General features: G+C 44.9%; 1 protein-coding gene across 1 annotated transcript in view; it reads right to left on the bottom strand.

The window, feature by feature from the left end:
* YWHAG (tyrosine 3-monooxygenase/tryptophan 5-monooxygenase activation protein gamma) overlaps positions 1-12743 on the bottom strand; it is a 33391-nt gene extending 20648 nt beyond the window's left edge. Inside the window, exon 1 of the mRNA XM_002743951.5 lies at positions 12476-12743. Within this exon, the coding sequence (XP_002743997.1) occupies positions 12476-12562 (87 nt within the window). The 5' untranslated portion in view covers positions 12563-12743. The remainder of the gene's footprint in view (positions 1-12475) is intronic.
* Between the last annotated feature and the right edge of the window lie 211 nt (positions 12744-12954).

The following is a 12954-nucleotide window of genomic DNA, read 5'->3' on the forward strand; positions in this document are numbered from 1 at the left end:
CACTGCACTCCAGCCTGGGCAACAGAGCCAGACTCTGTCTCAAACAAAAACAAACAAACAAACAAATCTGAAGCTCTCCTTTGTTAAATACTATTTTAAAAACATACTGCAATCATGGTATGTTTTCTAAAAGAAACCGGATTACACTTGTATTGAGTAATAGATCTTGCAGCTGTCCTGAAGGAAATGTGTTCTCTACTTCAACCCAGATGACAAACCATCACCTCAAGGTTAACCAATGGAAAAAGTATTAAATATGCAGCAGTTTAAAAGGATTTTCCATGCTTCTGCAAGCAATGGAACATATGCTAAAATTAATTAAGAGATCAACTGAGACCACGGCTGGTTTCCACTTTACCCATGACCTTTTTCTAGGAACAAAAACAAAAACTTAAAACAAGAGCCTTAGACTTTTTTTTTTGACAGAGTCCATGGCCCAGGCTGGAGTGCGGTGGCACAATTTCAGCTCACTGTAGCCTCTGTCTCCGTGGTTCAAGTGATTCTCGTGCCTCAGCCTCTGAGTGGCTGGGATTATAGGCGCATGCCACCATGCCTGCTAATGTTTGTATTTTTTTGTAGAGACGGGGCTTCACCGTGTCAGCAAGGCTGGTCTCAAACTCCTGATGTCAAGTCATCTATCTGCTCACCTCAGCCCCCCCAAAGTGCTAGGATTACAAACCAAGAGCCTTAGACTTTGAAAAAGAAAATTTTTAAGGCAAATTAAACATTTCCACCTTTAAAACTGGAAGACCACCACTTTATAAAACTGTTGTGAAATTAAATGGGAAAAGTAAATAAAAATGCTTCCCAAAGTAAACGTCAAACTATGTTACAACATTTCATCTAACGGTGTGTAATTTTAAAAATCCCAGCACTTTGGGAGGCTGAGGTGGGCAGATCACAAGGTCAAGAGTTCAAGACCAGCCTGGCCAATATAGTGAAACCCGTTTCTACTAAAAATTAGTATACACCTGTACTCCCAGCTACTCAGGAGGCTGAGGCAGGAAAACTGCTTGAACCCAGGAGGTGGAGGCTGTGGTGAGCCGAGATCGCGCCACTGTACTCCAGCCTGGGCAACAGAGACTCCATCTCAAAAAAAAACAAACAAAAAACTTCTGTCTTCCCAAAAAGATTTTAGTCAGTGCATAAATTTAGAGAACAAATGTAAAAAAATTCATACTAAAAAGTACCCTAAGTTTTCCATTGCGGTCCAGATGCTCAGCTTAACTCATCAACATCTCAGAATTGCAACTGCTCAGTAAATAATGTACTGATTTAAATTTGTACAACAGATATAAACACTTGCTAAAATTTTGGTCATTAACACGCGTGCACGCACGCACACACACACACACACACACACACAGATGATGAACAGAGAAACCCAAGATCAAAATGCAACAGATTACCAGAAAACGAAAATAAGAAGTTATAATTCACTCAGAAAGTGTTTTTGAGAATCTATATGCCACAGCTCTAAATAGATGTCGGTAGAAATATATTCTACGTAAGTTTTTAAAATTTAACCTCTTTGACAGCTCCGTCTGAAATTTTGCCATATTGGTTTTCCTTCCTCAATAAATACATCAAGTTCCAAAAATCTGAAGTCTTTTTCTACAAGACCAGCAAACAATGAAAAACAAAACTACGAGGCAGGTGGATCACGTAAGGTCAGGAGTTTGAGACGAGCCTGGCTAACATGGTGAAAGCTGGTCACTATTAAAAATACAAAAAATAGCTGGGTGTTATGGCGTGTTCTGTAGTCCCAGCTACTCGGGAGGCTGAGGCAGGAGAATAACTTGAACTCAGGAGGCGGAGGTTGTAGTGAGCCGAGATCACGCCACCACTGCACTCCAGCCTGGGTGAGAGTAAGACTCCATCTCAAAAAAAAAAAAATCAATAAATCAGCAGCATACTCACCTAAACATCATTAAATTTGGTCAGCTCCACACTTTTCTCCTTTTCTTTTTCTTTTTCTTATACATTTTATATATATATATATATATATATATATATATATTTTTTTTTTTTTAAAGATGGGGTTTCTCTATGATGGCCAAGCTCGTCTTGAACTCCTGACCTCAGGTGATCCACCCACCTTGGCCTCCCAAAGTGCTAGGATTACAGGCGTGAGCCACCGCACCCAGCTCTTTTTTCCTTTTCTTAAATACAGAGATGGGGGTCTCACTAAGTTGCCCAGGCTGGTCTCAAAAATCCTGGGCTCAAGCAATCCTGCCTCAGTCTCCCAAAGGGCTGGGATTACAGGGAGAGCCACTGTGCCCAGACTAATTCCACACTTCCGAACATAGATTCAAACTCAGGTTATCTTGGCCTAGACAGTGTATATTTTATTCATACACACACACACACACACACACACACACACAAATACAAACACACACAGATACATATACAAACATACACATAGTCATACACTATACTGCCTTTTTTAAGGCAAAAACTATTTTTTAAGTGCTTGGCAAGCAACAAGGGCAAATAAAAGCAAAACCAGTTGACTCACATAGTCCCCAACAAACCAACCATATGTTAGCTCTTCTATCAGACTAGTGATAATGGCCAAAACTGATAGAGCTGCTGTTTAAAAAAAGAAAAAGAAAAAAAGGCAGGAAGAAAGGGGGCCAGAAGAGTCCTGTAGTGACAGCACGACTCTTTCCATAACCCACAGGTGTCACACCATCTTTTCCCAACCCACTCATGACCCACCCAGGCTTCCGTCCCCTTCATGTGAGTAAAAGCTGTTGGGAGGCCAGGCTTGGGCGGCACTAAAGGGAAACCCTTCTCTTAACATTGGGGGAAAAATGAGGTTACCTGCCATCAGGACTAAATGCTTTAAGCAAGAAACTACACTTGAGGTTGCCAAATGTGAATATGAAGAGATTCTGCTTGGGCCAGGCATAGTGGCTCACGCCTGTAATCCAAGCACTTTGGAGGCCAAGGTGGGTGGATCACCTGAGGTCGGGAGTTCAAGACCAGCCTGACCAACACGGTGAAACCCTGTCTTAAAAATAATAAAATAAAATAAAAGAGATTCTGCTTGTAATTTGAGCATCTGTGGTAAATAAGGGGTGATTTTATATAGATAAAAAGCCTTGGCCAGGCCCAGTGGCTCACACCTGCGATCCCAGCACTCAGAGGCTGAGGCAGGTGGAACACCTGAGGTAGGGAGTTTGAGACCAGCCTGGCCAAAATGCAGAAACCCTGTCTCTACTAAAAATACAAAAATTAGCCAGGCATGATGGTGGGTACCTATAATCCCAGCTACTCAGAAGCTGAGGCAGGAGAATCGCTTGAACCCAGGATGGGGAGGTTGCAATGTGCCAAGATTGAACCACTGCACTCCAGCCTGGGTGACAGAGTGAGACTGTCTCCCAACAGCCATCTTCCAAATTGGTAAATAATCCCTGAGGAGGCCAAAGCAAGAAAACAGAGATAAAAGATTGGCCGATTAGCTGAAAAACGGTGAAGCTGAGTGTATGAGGGTTACTGTATTATTTGCCTTTATTTTGTATGTTTGAAAGTTTCCGGCTGGGCACGGTGGCTCAAGCCTATAATCCCAGCACTTTGGAAGGCAGAGGCGGGTGGATCACGAGGTCAACAGATCGAGACCATCCTGGTCAACATGGTGAAACCCCGTGTCTACTGAAAACACAAAAAATTAGCTGGGCGTGGTGGCGCGTGCCTGTAATCCCAGCTACTCGGGAGGCTGAGGCAGGAGAATTGCCTGAACCCAGGAGGCGGAGGTTGCGGTGAGCTGAGATCGCGCCATTGCACTCCAGCCTGGGTAACAAGAGCGAAACTCCATCTCAATAAAAAAAAGGGAAAAAAAAAGAAAGTTTCCATTAGTCAAAGGGGGAAAAAAAGGGAATCACTCCAAAGAAGCACAAGGGAGATGGGCCTTGGCTCAAATAAGCCAGCACTCAAGCCTACCCCAGCTTCAACCTCATTGTTCTTCCTCAAGGACAAAGGGTGATGGATGCCTTTTTAATTCTGAAACATGTGTACGTAATACCTATTCAAACAAATTTTTCAAACTTTCGAAAAAGAATACCCTGCACTAGTGAGGACCTTAAACATTATTCTTAGCTGGTTTTCCAGCAATTCCACTCTTGGGTCTATCTTAACATACGAGCCGTGCCTGAAAGATACCAGATGCTCCTTGAGGTACAATTTGTTTATAGGGATGTGACCCCATCCTAAGTGGAGGAGCTTACTGAATGCCTACCGTTTTTGCACCATCGTAAAGTCGAAAAATCATCAGGTTAAGGCTGAATGTAGTGGCTCACGCCTGCAATCTCAGCACTGTGGGAGGCCAAGGAGAGCGGATCACTTGAGGCCAGGAGTTGGAGATAGTCTGGCCAACATGGGGAAACCCCATTTCTACTAAAAAGACAAAAATCAGCCGGTCATGGTGGTATGCGACTGTAATTTCAGCTACAGGGGGCGGAGGTGATAGTGAGCTGAGAATGCATCACTGCACTCCAGCCTGAGCAACAGAGCGAGACTCTCCCAAAAAAAAAAAAAAAGAAAAGAAAAATCATTAGGTTCAACCATCTCAAATCAGGGAACACCTATATCCATATCAATATTATTTACAAATGTAAATCTGGAAACAGCCAAATGCTAAGTAAAAAAAAAAAATTAAATTATGACATATCCACAGGATTATTCAGCTACTGAAAATAACGACAGAGTATCACTGAAATGGCGTCACGTGAAAAAAGGCAAGGTGCAAAAGAATATAAACTGTAGAAAAAGGCACGATGGAAATATCCCTGCATGTGCATTACGGTGACTGTGCTTGTCATTTTCCCCCCAAATTTCTAGCATCCTTAAGGCCACCAGCATTTTGGTCTTCAGTAGTCAATCCCACTGCCGACGGCCTTCCAAAGACCACAGACTCCCTTAAACCAGCACGGCTTTCCAGAATCCAAGATGTTCTAGACCAGTGCTTCCCTACTCACTTGTCCCCACCAGCTTGCCTCGCCTTGCAATGCCCTTTTCTGTTGTTTGTATTCTACTACCCTGTTCATTCTTCTTGCATTTCTGAGTAGGGTCATTTTTTCAATCTAGCAGGAAAAATAACTTTCAGCCTTAACTTCTATGAAACAGATACAAGACCCTATTAGGGTATGGTTTGAAAACAGGAACATCTGTCCTCTACAGCAGGGGGAAGTAGAGGATCCTGTGAGGAACCCGGCTGCAGAGCAGGAGGCCTGTCACTCCCCATTGCTAGAATTATCACCTTGCTCCGCCTCCTGTCAAATCAGCATAAGCATCAGATTCTGCTATCAGTGCCAGCCCTACCGTGAACTGCACATGCGCGGCATCTAGGCTGCCCGCTCCTTATGAGAATCTAATGCGTGATGATCTGTCACTGTCTCCCATCACCCCCAGATGGGACCATCTAGTTATGGGAACACAAGCTCATGGCTCCCGCTGATTCTACATGACAGTGAGTTGAATAACTATTTTATTACATACTACAATGTAGCAATGACAAAGTGCACAATAAATGTAATGTGCTTGATTCATCCCCAAACTATTCTCTCTCAACCCCCACCCAGTCCATGGAAAAACTGTCTTCCTTGAAACTGGTCCCTGGTGCCAAAAAGGCTGGGGATCACTGCTTTAGAGCCTACCCAGGCCAGATAGGCCCTTACATTAAAACATACTGCCAATGGGTATGGAGTCATCTGCACGGCTCCTAACCATGCTGCACCTCCACTGCAAAGACAAGCATCTGCTTCATGTCTCATGGCTACAAAAGGAGTACTTACTGTATAGAAACAGTACAAAATTCAAGCTGATTCCTATAATCTTAAAGAACCAGCACCAGAGGCAACTTTGTTTCTCAGATCTGGGTTTCTTAAATAGGGTAGCTTAAGAGTCATATGAGTAATTCCTTTCAGACAGCTCAAGAAACATAAATCATCTCTATGGCTTCAAAAGAAACCTGGCTTTTTAACGCCTTCCCCTCGCTCCCTCAGCCATTCCTTACTTTCCTGCCCACGGCAGCTGCTCTTTACACTCAACTTGCGGCAGGCTGGGGGTGGATCAGCAACTCCTCTTCAGCTACATCAGTACATGTTCAGCTGGTCACTGCTATCACTGTCATACTCCCAGCTCCCAAACCCCTGCTCAGAGGAAAACTGGGTACTTGGGCTTTAGATCTCTCCAAAGACAGGTACCCTTCCAAAGGGTAAGACCAAGAGTTTATCTGGAATAATTTTACTGATTTAATGTTAAAAATCTATATATGTAAGGCCACTCTCTTTCATATTTATTCACAACCAAAAAAAATTTTCTTTTTTTTGAGATGGAGTCTTGCACGTCACCCAGACTGGAGTGCAGTGGTGCGATCTCCGCTCACTGCAACCTCTACCTCCAGGGTTCAAGTGATTCTCCTACCTCAGTCTCTCAAGCAGCTGGGATTACAGGCATGCGACACCACACCCAGCTAATTTTTGTACTTTAATAGAGATGGGGTTTCACCATGTTGGCCAGGCTGGTCTTGAACTCCTGACCTCAAGTGATCCGCCTACCTCCACCTCCCAAAGTGCTGGGATTACAGGCGTGAGTTACTACACTTGGCCCACAGCCAAAATTTATGCCATGTAGCACATATTAGTAGCATTTAACTCCGGTAAAAAAAAAAAAAAAAATCTATAGGACACACACTTAAGGAGTAAAATGCAGGCAGCGATTTAGCAGCGATTTGGCTAAGACTTCACCAGTTCCTTACAGAAAGAAAAGATTCACGCACATGGTCTTTAAGATTTACAATTTTTATTTTTTTCTACAAAATCATGGCAGCAAAACATCTATTCATAACCATTTACCTTAAAACTAAAGCTTTCTTTGGGAATTTTTTTTCTTTTTTTTTGAGATAGTCTTCCTCTGTCACCCACGGCTGGAGTGCAGTGGCAGATCTCAGCTCCCTGCAAACCTCCACCTCCCGCGTTCAAGCAATTCTCCTGCCTCAGCCTCCCAAGCAGCTGCGATTACAGGCACGTGCCACCACACCCAGCTAACGTTTGGTATTTTTAGTAGACAGGTTTTCACCATTTGGCCAGGCTGATCTCGAACTCCTGACCTCAGGTGATCCATCTGCCTCAGCCTCCCAAAGTGCTGGGATTACAGGAACACACCACCACAGCCCAGCTAATTTTTTTTTAAATTTTAGAGTAGAGATGGGTTTTCACCATGTTGGCCAGGCTGGTCTTGAACTCCTGACCTCATGATCTGCCTACCTCGGACTCCCAAAGTGCTGGGATTATAGGCATGAGCCACCATACCTGGCCCAGGGAATTTTTAAAATCAGTTTTCATGTAACTAATTTTCTACCACTCAAATTCATAAATTCATTTAGCAAAATATCAATATTTTCAAGATTTCCACAAATGCCAATTTTAAGTAAAATAATATGGTTCTGTAGTTAATCAAAATGATAGCTGACACCTAAAATGGAATTTGGGGAAGGAAACAGAAAAATAATTCTGAGAGGAGAGGCTGGCTGTAAGGCAGCTAGTATTGGTAGCCCTTATAGAAAGGCAGTATTTTGCCGACTCATAATTATAGACTGGGCTGGGTGTGGTGGCTCACACCTATAACCCAGCACTTTGGGAAGCCAAGACAGGCAGACTACTTGAGTCCAGGAGCTCAAGACCAGCCTGGACAACATGGTGACACTCCGTCTCTACAAAAAAAAATACAAAAAATTAGCCAAGTGTGGTGGCATGCACCTGTAGTCCCAGCTGCTTGGGTGGCTGGGGCTAGAGGTGAGGTTGAGGCTGCAGTGACTCATGCTCCACCCTGGGTGACCGAGTAAGACCCTGTCTCAAAAAAATAAATAAATAAAATAAATCAAGCAACCAAAGGCACACATAATTTTAGACTGGAATTATCTGGTAAAACACTAAGTAGCTTTAAAAAGGCAAAGAAAAGATAATGTTTTATATCACTTAAAAGTGATATTTGTTTGACTATTAAACATAGAACGTGGTCCTTGAGGCCCGGCTCAGGGGCTCACACCTGTAATCCCAGCATTTTGAGAGGCTGAGGTGGGTAGATCACCTGAGGTCAGGAGTTCGAGACTAGCCTGGCCAACATGGTGAAACCCCATCTCTCCTAAAAGTACAAAATTAGCTGCAAGTGGTGGCAGGTGCCTGTAATCCCAGCTACTCAGGAGGCTGAGGCAGGAGAATCACTTGAACCAGGGAGGCGGAGGTTGCAGTGAGTGAGCCAAGATCAATCATGCACTGCAGCCTGGGCGACAGAGTGAGACTCCGTCTCAAAAAAAAACAAGGTTAGGACTAGTGATATTGGGAGTGAGCAAATATGGGAAAAGTAACTGTAATTCACTCTCCTTCAGCTCCTGACAGCCAGAACGTACTGAATGTTTTACGCTGGCATCCCATCAGTCGAGGGCCTCATGCTCCAACAGCTCCCCAGTCTCAGCCCTGCACTGTACTCCTTAGGAAACTACCACCACACAGGGGGCAAATCCCTGATAATAAAGCCAGCGGTGGGGCTGAAAACGAGTCCCAGGAACACTAGCAAAATTTCCATAATCCCCAAAGAGTTAATGGTTTGCTCAGATTTCAAGTAAATTGTTCTTATTTATTCGGGTGAACATTACCCGGCATTTAAGTTCCATAACTTTTTAAGTGGAAATACACCACAAACTCAGCTCAAGCTAATTCCCTTTTTTTCAGTTCAGACGCTTGAAAACGAAGACAAAGGGAGAGACAATTATCGCTGGCTGTGAGCTGTTGTGGGCACTCCATTATTGACACATTCCTGAATCGGTAATGGCATGAATTCCAGCCGGCTATAGTCCAGACCAGCATCACTTTTTAAAAATAACCACTTTCTCATTTCTTGAACACAGGTGATGGCAGCACAGCACTGTGAATGTACCCAGTGCCACTCGACTGCACACTTGACATTTTACGTGACCATGTTCAAGTTATGTTTTGCGACTTTTACCTCGATGAAAACACAATCGTTTTCTCCACTCTTTTCAATAACCTAGAGATTGGCTTAATAAATAAGGCTTCCCTGAGTACAAGAGATGAAATCCTAACCAAGGTCTGCAGTTAATCCAGGACTGCAGTGAGGATGAACATTTATCGCCATGTTGCATCTCAGTAGAATTCAAAAGACACATAGGAGATTTCCAAAATTATCAGAAAAAGCACTTAACATCCGCTTCAGTTACTGTGAAGGCTAACACATGAAAAGCAAGCTGTATGATCCGTATTCTTTCCAACCCCAAAAAGAGAACAATTCAAGCCACATGACTTAGAATAATGGTTGGCAGAACTCCACCTCTGAAGAGTCTACAGAGGTTCCATTACTCCATTAGTGATAATGGCTATTGGGCTATTGATCTAGCCTCCTGGAAGAGCTAGAGGGAAAAATGGAATGTTTAAGATAGCAAGAATTTTAAAGTCCATTGATCCCACCAGGAAAGACTTAGAAAAACTGCGATAGCCTTTTGCCATCTTTGCCCTCCCACCCCTCACTGAGTTAAACTGCTTAACCCAGTGACTTCAACAAAATTAGTAGCCCTGAGCCTTCCCCCACCCCCAGGCAAGCACCAGTAGCCTACTTAAAACAGTAACTTCTCCGGAGACTATTAAAAGCCAAAGGACAAGACAGTATTGTCTAACATCTCACATGTAGGAACCAGCTAGATATTCACTCTCCTTCAATACCAGACTGAATATCTCTTAAAAGGCCTAACGTTCCCATTTCCTTCCTTTCACAATAATGCACAAGAGTATTTGTGTCCCGGTTACCCACGTGGAACTACCATTCTGCACAGGCTCCGACAGTCTCAGTACTAGGATAATTTCATTAAATACAAATACATTTTAATCCTTCTATCAAATGGATGACTTCTGGCCTTGAAGGAGAGCTCACTTGAATGGAAAGACTGGATTCTTTCTCTGCACTTTCCAAAATTCTCCATGATGACTTTTATAAACAGGAAGAAAATGTCTCAGGTAGTTGCCATTTTGGAACACCTACTACATTTCTTATCGAATCCGCACAGCTTTTTCAAGTACTGTCCCATTTTACAGATGAGGAAAATGAGGTACAGAGACTATTTCCTTAAAGTCACAGGAAGCAGATTTGAAAAAAGGTTTTTATTTTACAGACTGTTCTTTCCTGCATACTGGAAAGGAGAAGCACAAATCTAGAAACAAACAAACTTCCCAAACCTTGACTTAAAAGGCTTTGTAACGGGTTCTCATTCCCTAATAGCAACTGAAAACGACTCAGTAGGAAGTCATTTTTTAAGGTTTTTATTAAAATCTGCCAAATTATCTGCAAAAAAACTCAAGGATACATCCCATCTCTGCACAGTTATCATAAAATATATTCTTGCTTAAAATTTCTACTTTTATTCTATCACTGCCCAGTATTCTAAATAAGTGAGATGAATGTTTAAAAATATAAAAAAGCATCTTATAAACTTCTGTGAAAAAGCCAGCAATAGGGGGAACAAGGCCTAGCTAGAGGTCACAGATCTGCATGTCTAAGGGTAAATGAAATCCTTATTTTTTGGACTAATTCTTATCTGGTGGAATATGAAGAGCTGGATTCCACCTGGCTTATCGGCTAATTTCTGCATTACCTTGGACAAATGCCATTTGCACACTCCCTATCAGCCCTTAGGTGCATTGCAGCCTCTGTGTCATTGTGTGACATCACTTGGTTGCTATGGATATAGGTGCGAGGTCACTCGCTTTCCTGTGGAACTAGAAATATGGAAAAATTAGAAGAGTCTAAATAACACGAACTGAAGATATTTCCAATACTGATACCTATTAGCAGTGCAACTTACATCACTCGAGCATTAAAACTTTAGAAGACAGAGACTGTGACCACAGCAGTACCCCCAATTTCAGAACCAATTCTCTTCTTTAATAAAATAACAACCTTTCTTTGTGAATATGGCTGGTTTAAATATAAAGGTATCAGCACTCTCCTCTTCTGAGAACCGGTTAAGTTATTCAAGAATTGACCTGTAATATCAATAATGCTTCATTTAAAAGCTGTAACATGCAAGGTACATACACTTCAGCATCCACTTCACAATGGAGATGTATTTGAAAACCTTTGTTACATAAGGCAGGAAGTTAAATATTAAGATAGTGGGGCTCAGAAATCATTAATTAGATTAATTAATTTTCAACCTTTCATTTCCTAAAGTTCAATACTTCCCCCTCCTCTAGTATCAAACTGGTTGACAGCCCATTAGATAAATGTGACATTACTGACAAAATGGTGCAATCCAGGGAGGAATCTGCGACCCAGACAAAATGCGACAACTGGGGATCAGGATTCTCTTCATCGGCAGGAAGATGGACTCGCTTAAAAAAAAAGCCTCAGAGGCATCTAACAACAAAAACATTTTTAAAGGACTTTTTCCCCTTTAAAATAACTCCTCCCAGCCTCCACCCAGTCTAGGCTCTCTGCAATATGACAAATGCAGAATCTTCTGGAACGACTTGACACTGCCTCTCACCACCGCTTTGTTTGCAGTATCAGATCAGACAGAATATTTCCCCCCAACTTATAGGAATTTCAACAGACGCGTGCCTGTATGCAAAAAAGAAACGGCTTATGTCACAGATCGAACCAGTCAGCTACATTCGCCACCTTTTATTTTGGAGGCAACACCTACCCTTTTCAAAACAAAAACATTAGGGGATAAGATGGAGATGACATGTTGAGAACGATCAATGAAAACGCTAGCGAGATAAACGTTCCCCCTTCCTAAAAGCCGGAGGACTCGCTTTGGGGGAATGGAGAAAGAGGAGCCTTTTGTTAAGAAAAACGAGAGCAAGGTGGTTTCGATTTTGCACCACAGGGCTCAGGTTTTCAAGAGACCCCCCTACACGATGTTCCTGGGAAGGTTCTCAGGGATCTGTCGGGAGAGACGGTGGGGAAGATTTTGGGGGGGCTCGGGAGGCGGAAAACCGGGAGACCTGCTGAGTGAATGGGAAAGGCGCCGCCCAGACACCAGGGAGAGAAAGAGGAACCGCATCCATGCGGTCCCCCGCCCCCACGCCCAGGCTGGGAGGAGGGGGGAAGTGGGGCACAAAGGATGCGCACGGCTCCCCGCTAGGGTCCCCTGCACCCCCAGAGCCGCGGGGGCCGGAGAACCCGCTCCCAAGTCCAGGCCCGCAGGACCCCGCCCCGGCCCGCGCCCGCGCAGGGCCTGAGAGGCAGAGCCGCGGGGCCCCGGGAACGCCAGCAGAGGCCGCGTCACAGCCAGGGTTCCCGTCGCCTCTCGGGACCCTCCCCAGGGCCCCTCAGTGAGCGAAACGGTGCAGTCACCCCGCCATCGCGACAAGGCGATGAAGCCCTGGGCCTTCCACGCCGAGGACCGCGTCTCCGGAGGGGCAGGGAGTGGCGGGGGAGGGGAGGAGACACTCACGTTCTTCATGGCCGCGGCCATGTCGTCGTAGCGCTCCGCCTGCTCGGCCAGCCGGGCTTTCTGCACCAGTTGCTCGCGGTCCACCATCGTCGCGGAGCTGGGTCGGGCCGGAGAAAAAGAAGGACACTGGGGCGGCCTGAAGGGCTTAGAGGGCGCGGCTGGAGCCCAAGTGGCCGAGGGGACCAACCCACAGGGCAAGCGGCTGAGGCGGCAGCTGCGCGGAGTAGGCGGCTGGAGCTGCGACCGCGGGACCAGGCGCGAGGCGGCTGCGGCTGCTGTGCGTGCCACGGACGGACAACCCTCTGCGGCCCCGCCCACGCTGCGTGACGCAGCCAGTCCCCGCCCGCCCGCAAGCCCCGCCCAGGCCCCGCCCGGGCCGGGCCACAGTTGGGGCTCCCCGCTCCCCAACTCGGCTCACTGCGCGTCTTTCGGGCACCCTGTCCTTTCCCACTGAGCCCCCACGCTTTCCTTTATTCGCT

This window comes from Callithrix jacchus, chromosome 2, assembly GCF_049354715.1.
Source record: "Callithrix jacchus isolate 240 chromosome 2, calJac240_pri, whole genome shotgun sequence".
In the NCBI taxonomy this organism is placed as follows: domain Eukaryota; kingdom Metazoa; phylum Chordata; class Mammalia; order Primates; family Cebidae; genus Callithrix; species Callithrix jacchus.